This window comes from Helicoverpa zea, chromosome 8, assembly GCF_022581195.2.
Source record: "Helicoverpa zea isolate HzStark_Cry1AcR chromosome 8, ilHelZeax1.1, whole genome shotgun sequence".
Lineage (NCBI taxonomy): Eukaryota > Metazoa > Arthropoda > Insecta > Lepidoptera > Noctuidae > Helicoverpa > Helicoverpa zea.
The window spans coordinates 1,651,275-1,666,651 of record NC_061459.1 but is presented as its reverse complement, the minus strand read 5'-3'; the positions used below and the strand labels follow the sequence as shown (position 1 = coordinate 1,666,651).

At 33.3% G+C, this 15,377-nt stretch overlaps 1 protein-coding gene across 9 annotated transcripts in view; it reads left to right on the top strand.

Moving 5' to 3' along the window:
- The window catches only part of LOC124632735 (glycine receptor subunit alpha-4), a 52,997-nt gene extending 38,145 nt beyond the window's left edge, over window positions 1–14,852 (top strand). For 2 of the 9 annotated variants that reach the window (XM_047167689.1, XM_047167686.1), the window contains 10 exons: window positions 642–704; window positions 1,247–1,346; window positions 4,168–4,322; window positions 4,732–4,764; window positions 6,728–6,883; window positions 7,943–8,083; window positions 9,607–9,836; window positions 11,395–11,535; window positions 12,065–12,277; window positions 12,981–14,852. In XM_047167689.1, the coding sequence (XP_047023645.1) occupies window positions 642–704; window positions 1,247–1,346; window positions 4,168–4,322; window positions 4,732–4,764; window positions 6,728–6,883; window positions 7,943–8,083; window positions 9,607–9,836; window positions 11,395–11,535; window positions 12,065–12,277; window positions 12,981–13,130 (1,382 nt within the window). In that variant the 3' untranslated portion in view covers window positions 13,131–14,852. The remainder of the gene's footprint in view (window positions 1–641; window positions 705–1,246; window positions 1,347–4,167; window positions 4,323–4,731; window positions 4,765–6,727; window positions 6,884–7,942; window positions 8,084–9,606; window positions 9,837–11,394; window positions 11,536–12,064; window positions 12,278–12,980) is intronic. The other 7 variants (XM_047167692.1, XM_047167690.1, XM_047167694.1 and 4 more) reach the window with 5 other exon arrangements.
- The last annotated feature ends 525 nt before the right edge of the window (window positions 14,853–15,377 follow it).

The window sequence follows — 15,377 nt, the reverse complement described above, 5'->3', positions numbered from 1 at the left end:
TGCGAGCTTAAGTTCATCTTCCACAGTGGTCAAAATCTCTAGCATGGAACAACAACTCTACAAAGGAATGTCGACGATAAAGTACCCTTTAGCTATTTCCCAGTAATTGTATTGGACAGCAGATGCTAACAGCTACGTGCAACACATTCCATTTATTATCCAGTACAGACGTGACCAGCTGGTCTAACAACCACAGCTTTCGAGTCATGGCTTTCAAACTAAGCAAAGATAAAGTTTTGTTTGAGAATGTTCGTGGAATGCTCCGGTATCTGTTTAAAAGGTAGTCAATACATACAGTTACCTATTCACAAAATTACAGGTTTTTAGATCAAACGTAGCCAATACATTCGTTCTCGGTTATCTTCTAAATTGGTGTTTGGTAAACACTTTTCATTCCATCGTTTGCAATTTTGTATACCTAATCTATTACTCGATCAAAGTTGTACTTTTCATTTTCGTATTTTGACGTATTTTTCGAAACGTAAATAAACTTATTGGCGTTATTGGTTGACCGACTTTTTAGCGCTTTGGTGAACTTCGATAAATTGTTAGAATATCTTCGCAAAACATTTGGAATTTCTTTGAGGATTTCGAAGTAACTTTTAAAGGTTTTTTTTTCTACTTTTGATTGCTACTCTAAGGCGGATCACACACTGTCAAGCGTCACGTTGCCGTTTGCGGGGCTCCGTTTTTTAATGTTAACCGTAAGTACTTTCTTTTATATGCACACAATACTATACGCTAGAACACACACACTGTGCATATTGTAATGATAATGTGTGATCCGCTTTACGTTGGATTTATGTGAATAAGGTCGTGGCAAAGCAATAGCTGCACAGATCGGTTGGTCATAGGGTTAAAAAACGCTTGACGCGACCAGTGGATAAGTGACCGTCTTGTCATGAGGATCTCTTCCGTGCTTCGGAAGGCGAATCAAATTGGTGGGTTCTGATTGTTATTTGAACAGCCAGTCGTTATGGGTAGAAACGGAAAGTCTGACAACCTGGGGTTATAGGGTTGCCCGGCTAACTGGGCGCAGGAAGTGAGAGAGGCAGTCGCTTCGCTAAACTAAAAGCCGACCCAATATGGTTAAGACACAGCTAGGCCGAGAGAATAAAAAAATTCATTCCCTAATAGTATCTTGGCGCAGAAACTGAACATATCTATGACGCTCCATTTCTGTAGGTCATATTTATCCGTTTAATATTTATGGCAGTTTATTGTTAATTTCTCAATGTTTGTGTAGAAATGCGGCCACCAGCGCGAAAAGGCCAACCGGTCATCGTGGAGTTCAGCATCTATGTGGTAGACGTCAACTCCATCAATGTTGAAGATATGGACTTCAGGTGAGTTAAAAATAAATAAACCTGTTTAAGTTGTCCAATCTAAGTTGTATGACACTTTCTTCAGATGATCATATTTGGACTTTTAAAGAGACTGTGACCCATCAGTTGTTTCGGTGTTTCTCCTTTAAGCCGCGTACGCACGTACGAACAAATTTGTTGCGTTACATGATATGCAACAACTTGGTTCGCACGTGCGTACCACTATCGAACATCGAACACTCTGTTCGTCAAACATGTTCGCGGCGATCCTTGTAGTGTGTTCTGTATGGACGGTGTTCGAAGAGCTTTAATAAATGTTACGCAACAAAACTGTTCGTATACCTACATCTGGGCGGGGTGCGGGCGCGGCAAAGGTCCTACCCGTACCTCAGTTCTCGACGAGTAGCCGTCAAGGTTATTCGCGTGCTATGTTTATTATTAAAAACATCCCTAAGTTTCCCAGTCATGGCCGACGAAGAAAATTTTCAACGGCGCCGTCATGGCTACTAAGATAGAGTTTACGACTGTTGTTCGCGAACTCGACTCGAACTATGTTTGCGTTCGTGTTCGAATATGCCGTCCATACGTACGAACCAAATGTTCGGGTCTGGTGTTTGTGTTCGCTATGTTCGTGTTCGTACGTGCGTACGCGCCTTAAGGTGGAAAGTTTTATCTCCCTATCCACGTGGTGAATCACTTGAGTAGTTTCTCAAAAAGGCTGAGTTGTGAATATTTTTAAACAGCATCATGTTTAAAAATAAACAATGAATATAAATAGTTTCAAAACCCCCTGTTCGCAGATCTAAGGGGAAACATTTTGTTTAGGTGTGTGTATATAAGTGAGCCTATTAATAAATTAAGTATTACCAAATGCTCACTCAATTAGTTTAGTAAATCCTTTTCACGTACAAGATATTTTTAGCAAAAAATGGTCTTCCTGCTTTGTTCTTCGCTTTGGAATATTTATAGCCACAATGGGTAATTAAATCTATTTCAATTAAGAGTAATATTAATTACGAAAGCACGTGTATATGTAAAGAAGTTACAACACGTTCCATTGTTCTAATTGTGTCACACCTCAGAACAAATTGATATCTTTAATTAAAATTCGGGAAGTACCTAAAATATATAAGGACTTAAGATAATGAGGTAAGGAAGAAAAACGATTCCGAACCAGATGATTTTAATTTCAAGTAAAATTGAAGAAACTTCTTGTTAAATAAAAATTACTTTAATTTAAAACTTAAAAGTAAAGTAAAGGTAAAGTACTTGAAGCTAGCTAAGTTATTAAATTTAAAAGTAAGTAAGCCTTTAAGGACGCGATTAGGAATGAAGTGTGTTAATTAAAGGTTAATGAATTGTTTTTATATTTTTATTGTCAATTAATAAAAGTTCTCGTCTTCCATTACCGATGGACATAAGAAAATAACTATTAAGACTACTAAATAATCTACGTTAAAATTGCTTTCAAAACTACTCCTCTCACCACTTTGTTCCTAATATAACTTTATAACTTCGCTCAGTCGAAAAATACCCTTCATCATATTAGTTCAAGTTCAAAAGAAGCTCTAAAAATAAGTACCGTCAACAAAAACGATAAGTTCGCTATCTTGACGCCGCAAGACCTTTGAAGTTGTGTACGCTGAAAAATCAAAGTCTTTGAGGACACTTGTCATGAGTATCTTTTATAAAAATAATTATTTCCGACTGCAGAAACCTTTTGTTAGTAGGTACAAACATTCATTGAACTTATTCTGGTGTTTTTAAGCACATCGTCATTATTAAATGCCGACATGCATTTCCCATGATACCATAATGGTACTGGGAAATGCCATCAATATCCATCAGGTAATTCAGATAAATGACCATGATGACACAGATGGGAAAGCAAAAATCGACACAACAAAATTACAGACCTGAGAAAAAAATATGCCCTTGTAAAATGTAGACATGAGAAAATATATAACTAAATATCACTATGCCAAGATAGACATCTCAAAGAACACTGTAACAAAATGAGACGAAATATTCCTGTATATGCTGTCATCAATATCACTTGTTTAGAGTTGTCGTCGATTGGGACGCGTACATCCGAGGCAAATATCGACTGAAATGTTTGTCTGTCCTTTACGTTTCAGTGTTAAATTCGAACGTTTGTATCGAACTGCATGTTCGCAGGAAAACAGGGAAAAGACAAGAGGAAATTGCAAGTAAAATTATGCTACAAACCTACCAATAGACCTTATCGCTAAAAGCAATTTTATTCAAACAACCTCCTTTTCATTTTCGTCTTAAGGTTATAGTCAGTCGCATCTGGTTAAATATTCCGACTCCAATATAATTAGGGTAGCACTTGCAAACATAACGGTGGCCTCTTAAAGACAATATAATGATGATGCTGTTTGAAATTAGGTCAAAATAATAACCTTCCTTCCGCCGCAGTCATTTGTAAGGGTTTTCCTTGCTCAAGGTTTTTTATTTTATTTTATGAAATCTCTCTTTGGTCATGTCGGATTGCCGCCCCGTCGGGCTGTGAAAGGGAAGGAATAGTGAGTGCATCTGTGTCTAATCAAATGCTTATGCACAAGAATGTTCTGTGCAACTGGCTGATCTCCTTACACTGAACGAAAGAATAGTCAACGCGTGCGAAAATCAACCCGAACGTCATTATTTATGAAAGAAACCAGTCTACAGAACTTAAATAAATGATTTTACTTTCTGCCAGGCAGGCTACATTTAGACGACAATCCGATAGGTATGTTTAAATTGAGATTGAAGACGTCTTAGGGCATATAGCGCCTTATCTTAGCAAGGGGTTTCCATGTTTTTTCGTTGGTTTCAGAGTGGACATGTTCATAAGACAGACTTGGAGCGAGAGTCGGCTGCAGCTGCCCGAAGATATTTTCGAAGAAGGAGACGACCACGTGACATTACCACCAGAGTTCTTTGATAACCTGTGGCATCCTGACCCTTACTTCTTGAACTCTAAAGTTACAGGTAAAAAATGTGCTTAGAATTGGATCTAGATAGATTGAACTATTATTAGAGGAGGAATTGACCGCATCTAAGATTCTTAAGACTTAAGACCCATGGTCTTACGTGGTCTTAAAAACGACCAATCACGATGAAGCTCATTATAAGCAGGCTTTCTTTTTCCTTCCTTTCTCATTTCTTTAAAATATTTTAAGACAACGTTTATAGAATAAATATTTAGTACAAAATTGCTTATTTACAAAGGTAAACTTTTCTACTGTTTGTTCACCGAAGCTGTCCTCAAAATACGGCAAGGAATTTTGAAAATAATTTTAATTTCTCAACTCATTATGTTGCCGTCTCGAAAGTTAATCGTAAGTTTCGGCAACTATGTTCCCAATATAATGAAGACTAACAAAGTTATGCTTTTTAGGAGGAGCAATGCATTACAAACAACGAAGTCCCGGTAATATTAACTAGGCTCCTTTTATATAAAGCTTGTTGTACATGCTGTTTATCAAGTTTCAAAAATATTTTATAGTTACTTGTACTATATCTTGTTAAAACTGAAGGATTTATGATCATTATTATTTTTAAGTAAATAAGATATTAAAAAAATTATTAATATTAAATTGTCATACGTTACATCCATATGACGTAAGTACATACGACGTAGTCATGACGTGTATTAGCCTCACTAATCTTGATACTTCGAATATTTTTCTCGATGAATTAATGAACGTGATGTGTATTATAAAAAATAATTAAAATATTAAAATTATAATAATATATAAAAAATAAGCAATTTATATTTGATCGTTGGCAATTTCTTCTTTATTGTAATGTAATTTTCGTACTATGAAATATGTTTCGTATAAATATTTTTATATCAAAAAACATGTACAGCGAGCTTTTAATTCACATTGCAAATATTTATATCAAAGCTTGTGTTCACGATTTTCACTGCATTTTTGCTCCGAAATAGTATAGGTACGTACTTTTGCTTTTCAAAAATTATTGATAACTACGAATTAGCTTCACAAGTGCATGTGAGAAACTATTTTTGAAATATAAATTATAATAAATTAATTCTTATCAAGTTTGAATTTTCCAGCATGTTTTTCAATTTCTAAATATAATATAATTTCTGAAATTTTCACCACAAACTTTTATCTATAGTTTGATACTACCTACACAAAATCTTTTATAGCAAACTTTTACCACTTAACCAATTAATTAATAAAGTTTAAAACGCTTGAGTGAGCAAAATAAATTATTGCAGTAATTATAGCAGACACTGATTTATGCAATTTTTAAATATAACTATTTTTGTAAAACTTCATGATTAATTAGAAAAAAATATTTCAAGTATCAAAACACAGCGTAGTGTGTAAAAATTCACAATGACACATAATTTAGTCTTATCCCAAATTACTTGTAGATAGCTAACTTAACGACGGTCACTAAGTTATCAAAGGCACTTTAAGTTAATAGCTTAGGGCAGCTTTGGTGAACACTTGGTTTGAGCACTAATTATCACTGTATAGTCACAAATTAAGTGAGCTTGGACCACGCTAATTTGGACAAGAAATTCAATTGAACTTTATATAAATACCTATTTTTTTTTTTTCTTAGCAAAGGCTCCCCATTTTGTCTCCACACTTTTTGATCCTTTGATTGTCAAACGTTATATGCTACACGCAGTATTAAAAATCACCTATATTGGTTTACTATAGACCTAAGAACCTATATAAAGTGCATTTTATTGATGGATCAAATATTTAAATGTTAAACTCGATCCCGAAGTACTTTATCACAGTTTCTGATGTAAGCCAATTTTGGTCAAAGTGTCAAACTGATTTATGGGACCCAAAGTTATTTAAATAGGGTCATTGGGGTTTCAATTAACAAATATTGAGCTTTGAAGTAGTGAACTTGACTTTAATTGATGGTTGAATCTAACTCGAAATTGCTTTTGGATTCAGAAAAATGGATGTATTTAGCAAGATCGTGGTTTACACGTGTATGTGTTACTGCGTCAATGGCCCTTCGGTTTGCATCAGACAACATCTTGATCAACGAGGTTGTTATAATTCTTACGTGATTACACTTTTTGATCTTATTGCACTACTAAACTAGAAAATAACCGTGAAGACAGGCAATATGGCCAAGTTTCGGCAAAATTCATTCATGCAATGATTCTGAGTTCTTATGCCCAGGAAAAATTTGAGGTAACACAAATTGTCTCCAGTATCAGAACTGCTCTATCCTGTCAATATACTATCCACAAACTTTTAGGAAAATTTTAACCGTTCTTTAAAAAGGACACAACCCGTCCTTAAAACAGACACAACCCGTTTCTAAAAATGAACACGTCGTACAAAACTATTGTTAACAAAATGAACGCTATAACATTTAATTACTTTCAGAAATCGCCGAGCTGACTCACAAGTTCTCGTCGGTGACCCTGTACAGGAACCAGACGGTGCGGTATTCGGCGCGGATGCATGCTATCATTGCGTGTCAGATGGAGTTCCAGCTGTACCCCATGGATATACAGTCCTGCCCTATTTATATTGAAAGTTGTGAGTCATTTTTGTATTGATTTATATACCAACCTACTTGCATGTAAATAACCAATGAAAAAACATTTTAGTTCTTCGAGTGGAAACTGTTGTTTCACTACTACCATTATGCCATTATTAACGTCATCATCTTCATGTCAACCAATTGCCTTCCACTGCTGAACATAAGTATAACATGCCTATGCCTAATTATCGCTGGGAACAACTGTTAATTCAAACCAACTCTTATCTCAAAACACTTTAGTCATAATCAACTTATATGAGACGTTTGGGAAATTATATAGACAAAAATAAAACATTTTTCCGCTCATAATGCAAAGTGACTCTTAAAGAACATCTAAATGACAAGAACTTTAATAAACTTACTATTTGCAAAATGCTGTAGACATTTCGTTAATACCCAGCAACAAGAGAATTTTATGAATGTACGAATTTTGCAACGATTCACGGGTTATCGTCGTTCGGCGAAAATATTTTCGACACAGTAAATTCCTTCATGGAACTGAAATTTCTCAAATTCTCGGTTCAGCATCTGTAGAGAGAGAGTTAATACTTTGGAGGTCTTTGAACCCTCTGGATGGAGTCAACAACTGATTTAGGTGAATAGTTTGTTTGAACGTGCTTAGTCTGAAATTTTATCGAATTGAAAAAAAAAATAGTGTTAGGTATCTCATTTATACACGTAGAATGTGTATATCAAACAAAACTCATACCCATTTATTCAAACTTGGCTGCAAAACAGTGCTTTGAACATCGCGCTTCAATGCTTCCTATGTTTTTGCTGGCAAGAAGAAGTGGAGCAGCAAACTCCCCTGCAACACGTGTCATGTCTGATTGTAGAAATAATATACGTTACTCTATACGTATACGTATATTTAACTCTGACCAAGAATTTATGACTCTACGATTTAAGATCCGTTTTCACCACATATTTTACCTATTCATTATTCAAGCTGATCCTAATAAAGTTGGCAAAAGGCTAGCCAGATGATGAATTTCAGCACCTATTTAGAATCTTAACAATTTATGTAATAAATACATAATAATTTATCTTTCCAGTTTCATACAGTAACCAAAAAGTCCGGTTTCGTTGGAGCGAGGCGGGCGTGACCATCAACCCTGAGTTAAAATTGCTGCAGTACCACATCGGAGAACCGCTGAGACTTGAAGAAACTAACGGATATATGATAGATAAAGATGGTAAGATAGCTTTTTGATTTTGTACCAGTTGTATTTTTGTCCTGTTATAGAGGAGAAGTTCAACAAATGATGGTATTTGTCGAAATGACGTTAAGTAAGAACGATGACGGAGAAGAAATGATGATGAATGCGAATTCCGTATTCTAAGAGATAAATGCACAGTTGAGATGACAGCGTCAAGCATTAATTAACTAGCATTAATTAACTTTTTAATTACAAAAAATAAGCGCCAGGAAATGTTTGTTTTTGCGTATGGTTGTAGGTACCTACTCATTTCACAAACATTGTAGGGATTTAACAAGAGTTTCATTATTGAATTATGCTTTATATTTTATTTGTTTCTACATGGAATTTCAACAGTCAACTTCAGCTTTTCCAAAAGCGTGTAATTATAGCTTGAAATAAAGTTAGCTGTAAATACGTAGTGTAAAGATACTCTTCTTGATAGGCCTTGTAACCCAATTCCCGGATTACATGTTTGTGACGGATGTAGGTAATTTGAGGTCAATTTTCCTCAAGCTTATCAGTTAAGTCAACAAATATATTAAGCTTTCTGAAGATTGTTGAGCTTTACCGCCTACAATGAAAACAAAATTAAACTTTTCCTCGTTCTAACGTCTCGCAAGTTTTATCGAAACATTTTTGGGAGACGATAAAAGTAGAAAAATTTGGTTTGATATTTTAATAAGTTTTCGATGTTTTTTTTTAATAATGTCTAATATTCTGTCCGCTGTGGTCTGTGGTAACATTTTGGAATACTAATCGATTGAGTTGCTCCTATGTGACGATCTTGTGGACAATATCTATGTCTCCATCAGACCTCGGGGCTATAGAGTCGAACGAGGGGCCGAATCTTTTTGAGACAACCTTGATGAAATGATGACACAAAAAAAATAAACTATTATAGCCAGCCAAATGTATGTAGTTATAACAATAAATGAAGCTTAATATAACAATATGCTTTATTTTCACATACAATATTAGAATGTTTGGCTTTTCAATAAAATTTATTGCCCTGAAATTTTTCATTACCTTTCACAACCCACGTGGTTATCTATCTCATTCGAAAGAAGGATTATTAAAATTATTCATTTTATTTATAAGCTATTGTTACCTACGTATTTCAGTTAAATTATTTGAAAGTAATTTAATAACGTATTGGCAGTGATTTATTTCTGAATGCATTCTAAGTATTTTTAGATGCATGATATATGTGGCTATTTATTTTGGACGTTATTAAAAAAAGATTTTAGTGAAACATAAAGAAAGAAATATACCTGCCTAATTAATAAGATATGTATGTATAGACAGGTGGAAGGAAGACCGAAGAATAGATTGTCTGAGAGATGACATGTTAATATGACATAGAGAATCGAAAAATAAATTGCGACGACCCCAAATAAAATTGAGAGCATAACAATAACTATACGATAAATACTCGATATACATACGATAAATTATTAAACGAGAAAAAAAAATATTTGTTATAAAAAATATCAATCCTCATATTATTTCTTTTACAGGTAACTACTCAAGACTAGTCGTATACTTCAGATTCGAGCGTCAAATCGGTCACCACTTGATACAAACCTTCGCACCTTCCTCGCTGGTCGTGATGCTGTCCTGGTTTAGCTTCTGGTTGGACCTGGATGCGATTCCTGGCCGAGTCACCCTGTTGGTGACTTGCATGTTGACGCTTGTCACTATGTTTACGGGACTGAGAGCTGATATTCCACCTGTGGCTTACGTTAAGGTAAAGTTTTATTTCTAGGTATCAATGAAAAAAATATATCAACTAGCTTGTACCTTCCCGAGACCCTTGAGAACCTTTGGGTTTTTTTATATGTTACTCGGAATAGTCTCACTTCCAAACATTCTAAGCATTTTTCAAATTGGTCTTTTAGGAGCCTTCAGGGTAGAAACAAAAAAAAACAAAAGAGTACAAAATAAGTAAAATTATCACAATTTTACATTGTAAAACAAAGTAAAAGAAGCATACAAGACTAAAAGCTGATATTTATAGTTTTATGCTTATTATTCTCAAGAATAGTTTAGAAAACAACTTGAAGCGTGCTCACCAAGTTAGTAAATAATTTACAACTACATGTAAATAGTTACAAATGAACTCTTTGAGTTCGAATACAGTGTTCACTTCTACTTAGCCTTTATTCAATAAACTAACAATACCTGAACATTTTTAAACAAAGGTATTTATTTTGTTCTTTTAAACCCTTTACTTTAACACTGTTAGAACAATCTCTGTTTATCTGACCATTGTCATAAATCTTAGTAAATTACACAAATTCCTTAACACAGATTAAAAGTGTTTCATCCCTTATACAAATCGATTTATTTTCCTGTTGGCAATCCCTATGACAAACAAGGAATATATCTAAGCAATAAAATATTAGCTCCTGAGAAAAGAGAAAAAACGCAGATTTTCCGCATTTCAAGTGGTATCTTAACAAGTTATGTCTTACATTATTTGAATACTTATTTATCCTGTTTTTACTGTCAAATAATAATAAGGTAACACGGACGTAAGTCAATCATCCAATAAATGAAATATCAGTCTTACTTTGCCCAAAGGGTAGATTCTTAGTTTAAATATTAATAAGTTATTTACATTTTCTTATTTCCTTACCTTCATAAGGTGATTCCCGTTGTTTAACACGTCTCCTAAGGGAATTGCTTACAAATTACCGTTTTCTGGCTTCATTGTTTCAAAGTACAATTTATCTTCCTTGATATTTAATTACATGAAAATTATTTCCACGATCTCCTCGGTAATCTAACATAGTTTCACTGACATTATTTTTGAATGAATTTAGGAGGTAATCAAATGTTTATTATTATTTTTAAAAGTAAAATAACACTTTATGTATAGGTAAATAAAAAGATGTCAGAAATTGTGTTCCTAAGCACTTTATTCGGGAACGATTAAATAGTTCTTGCGGTCAAGTAAATTAATACTTCAACGCCTTCAAATTAGCTTCGAAGATCGAAATAGCCGCAGTGTCACCGAGAAGAAGCAACAGCGCTGTAGTCGCCCGCTTAAATTTGTTTGAATTTACATTGGGAGATTACAGACGCTTGACACTTTGTGACTCAATTGAAGGCGCCCTTAGCGTTACAAAGGCTTCTCTTATTATGGCATAGTAAGAAGTTCCCGAATTATTGCAAACAATTGAAATATAAGCACATTTTCCAAGCCTTAGATCTCTGGATGGCACTTTAGTATTTAAAGGATTCATTTTATTTGGTTGCTGTGAAACTGTGACAAACAATTAAAATTTCAATACATTTTGCAGGCCTTAGACCTCTGGATGGCTGGCTGCATGATGTTCGTGTTCGCGGCTCTGGGCGAGTTCGTGGTCGTCAAGGTTTTGGATAAGCAGTATCAAATGAACAAGACCAAAGCCCAGGAGTCTATGCCCAGGATCATCCCGGTGGTAAATATTATCTTCTTGTTGAATTATGTTTTACTTACTGCAATGTTTTTTTGGTCAACCTGCGTCACCCCAAGGAAATGATTTGTAACTGTATGTAATAAATATTGCAATATATTGAACACTAGCTTCTGCCAGCGGTTCCACCCGCATCCCGTGGGAACCTCTGCATGAACCCGGATAAAAAGTAGCCTATAGCCTTCCTCGATAAATGGGCTATCTAACACCGAAAGAATTGTTCAAATCGGACCAGTAGTTCCTGAGATTAGCGCGTTCAAACAAACAAACAAACAAACTCTTCAGCTTTATAATATTAGTATACATAGATAACTTTACATAGGGTCTGAACTGTTTAAGCCTTAATTTATCGGGCCTATTTCTTGACAAATTATAGTCTCCCAATGAATCTACTTGTTGAGCTCACAGAAAATTAGATAATTAAAAAAAATACGTCATTTTAAAACCCAGAACCAACCAATGACCTCAATCTGACCAACCAGTTCGTATACCAACCAAGATTATTGAGACAAAGATGTTTCGTTATCTCTGGCAGCGTTTGAACGGAGAGAAGGGTTCGTGCGGGACCTTGGCTGCCTGGGAGGGCAACCAGGTGAGGTGTCGGAAGGTTGACCTGACCTCTCCTACGTCGCCCCCGGCTGCCACGCCAGCGGTGCACCCAGCACCGTCGGCTACGCATAACACCGCTCATTTGGTTGGCGTTGAGAGAAGGCAGAGCATATTACAGGTGAGTTTTGAATTCTATTTGGTAATTGGTTTTAGGGATGGGATTAGTCGATGTGATCGTAATAAGAAAAGTTGTGACAAGGAATAGGAAGCTTACATAGTTTTTAGAATAGAATAGAATACAAAGTTTTTGACCAAAACTAAAAACAACTTTTACATTGGTGGAAGTCATAATAACTCTGAATTTTTGTTACAGTAAAAAAATATTTTGTTTTAAATAAAAAAATTCCTAAATGGAAAAGTAAATAAGCGAACGTAATTAATTTTATTTTATTACAATTACAAAAATTCAAGCAAAAAAATAAATGTTTTGTCCATAGCAATTATTCAATTAAATTTTCATTTTGTGCAAAACCATAATTATTTGTAAAAAAACTTCCGTTTTCACAAAATAAATTGGTACGTGGTTTATCTGAATTAGAAGGGACTCGTTGGTATTTCTTTAAAGAAAATATTTATTAATTAGCTTTGTAGCTGTGGAAATTCTCCAGGATTGTTCAAGCTCTTGTTTCATAGTTAATTTAAATTATTTTCCATATTAAACAAGATTTGTTTCCATATTTAATTCGTTTTATTTGTTTTTCTAATATCTATATATTTTGCTTGTAAACAAACATGCTGAATAAACTATAATATAAATTATTTGATGAGTTAATAAAGTAGAGAATATCTATTTAATGACAATTATTATTTTTTATCAACAGGTTGCCTGGTTAGACGCCGACACTGGTCAAGAGCGAGTGCTATGGCGGGAAATCGATAAACTTTCCCGCGTCGTGTTCCCAGCACTATTTCTCCTTTTCGTCACTATGTACTGGCCCGTTCTCCTGCTAAAAACTAAAACATCTTCATAACAATTAAATATCTTGAGCAATACTGTCGCTGCCTGAAAAGCATTGTTTTCAATTCAATGTCAAAAGGTTTAAATCGATGCCTGAATATATCGAGCACAAATGATCGAGGATTTTTTTAATCGATTAGGCATATCGAGTTATGGAATGAAAAATATTCCAAGTATTGTGATGTTATCGATTGTCAAATTTCTCGTAATAAAGATAGAGTCCGTATTTGTTTGATGAAATTATAAAGATAAAATATTTATCGGGAAAAATAATGGGCAATTTGAAAATGTTCGTCCAATTTTCAGTTGGCCGTTGTATTTTTATGCTTATGTATGATAACTTAGGAACATCAGAATTTAGGCAAGTGAAGCATAGTAATAATATCGACAATATCGAGGTGTAAAGGAAAATTCTAGAATAATGTTTCTGAACGAGAAGGAATCTTGATTGTAGATATAAATATAAGTAGCGGCTTTAAAAATACTTTTTTTTTCATTTTCTATCGAAAAGTATTGTAAATTGTTCGAAACATTGCACAAAATAAAGTCCTTTTAGTGATAGAAACATTATCAATTATAAAAAATAAAGTATAATATGAAAAATATTATACTTATTTTATAATGGTGATATGTATAAAAAAAATATGTATTATAAAGAAAGTTTTAAAATCTTAGATATTTTATTGTTTTAAACTATAAGGTGCTCATAGATAAGCTATTTATTAGAGCATTTGTTACACAGAACTTGTTATTTTGAAGATTATTGAAATACGACGTTTAAATTATGTAAAAAACACAAGATAAGTGATATGCTAGAAAACTATTAAAGAAATAATAGTATAGTTAAAAAATCTGTTGTTACAAATCCACATTTATTTACGGGTATTCACCTAAATATTTATACTTTTAATGAAAAGCGCATCTAAGTTTCAATTATACCTGAAAAAAGATTCATTTAAGAAATGTATATTTTTAAAATAAAAAATAATTATTATATTTAATTTAAAATAAGGAGCTTATAAGTCATCAGCATCATTTTGACATATTGTCGCAACCATCATCAGCTTTAAACCATTGTGATAGCGTTTATATTAAGATTTTTATATTTATAATTATTTAATTTAATAGTCTTTTCGTTCGCGTAGAATTAAGGTAAAATATAAAGTATATAAGTTATATATTTTATTATTTTTTCAAACCCATTAAAAATTATTTTTAACATGCCTGAAAAAAAAATTTTTTTAATTGGTGGAAGAGGAAAGAAAAAGGTTTTTATTTTTTTCTATATTTCATAGAAATGACTAAGTTTAAAAGGGCATTCACTCTCAAGTATTAAATACGTCCATTTTAAAGAGGAACCAAAAATCTTTTAATATGAGAGTTATTAATGGAAAATTTATGGAATTCCGAAGTGAACAATTTTAATGCAAACTGATTTATTATTAAGTAAAACGGAAATAATTGTCCCGTAAAGTCCATTGTTGCAGTATATATAGTACAGTATAAGTATTAAAATATAAATATATATTTATTAAATTATAAGTATTAAGATACAAATTATATAATGTATAGATTATTATATATATGAATGCTTTAGTGCTAAAGATACAAGCTCATATTGTCACGGATGCCTTACTGTTTGACATTTTATGCGCAAAAATTGTATTTAGGATATTTTTGTTCAACACAGTGGAAATAAGTCGTATTGTTAAATGAATAAAAAATGGTTTTGTCATCATTTGTTTCATTTACATATCTATACCTACTTATTATATTATAAAAAGGATTTATTTTTATTTGTAACCAATAAACTGAAAAACCACTGGACTGATCTAAAAAAATCTTTCATTGTTGGTAAGCTACACACTTCACGCGTAACATAGGTTTTATTTTATCCCAGTACGGGCAGTAGTTTCCAAATGATTTTTTTTTTAATCAGTTTAGTAGTTTTTGAGCCCTTAACATTTTTTTCCTCTTTATTATATTAGTAAAGATATCATCAAATTAATACGACAACTAAAACATCCAACTATAATTTATTGATGAACGATAAAAATATATTTATCACTGCAGATAACTCAAGCTTAACGACGCAATCTTAAGCGCCTGATAAATATGTAAGAGCAATGAGTTTCTGGACTGCGAAACTTTAGACCGTGCCGAGTTATTAACGATAGGCGTTTATTATTTAATAAAGCCTTAAATAATTCAATAAGATCATTTTTTATGTAATCATAATTAATGCTGGAATATAAAGTAG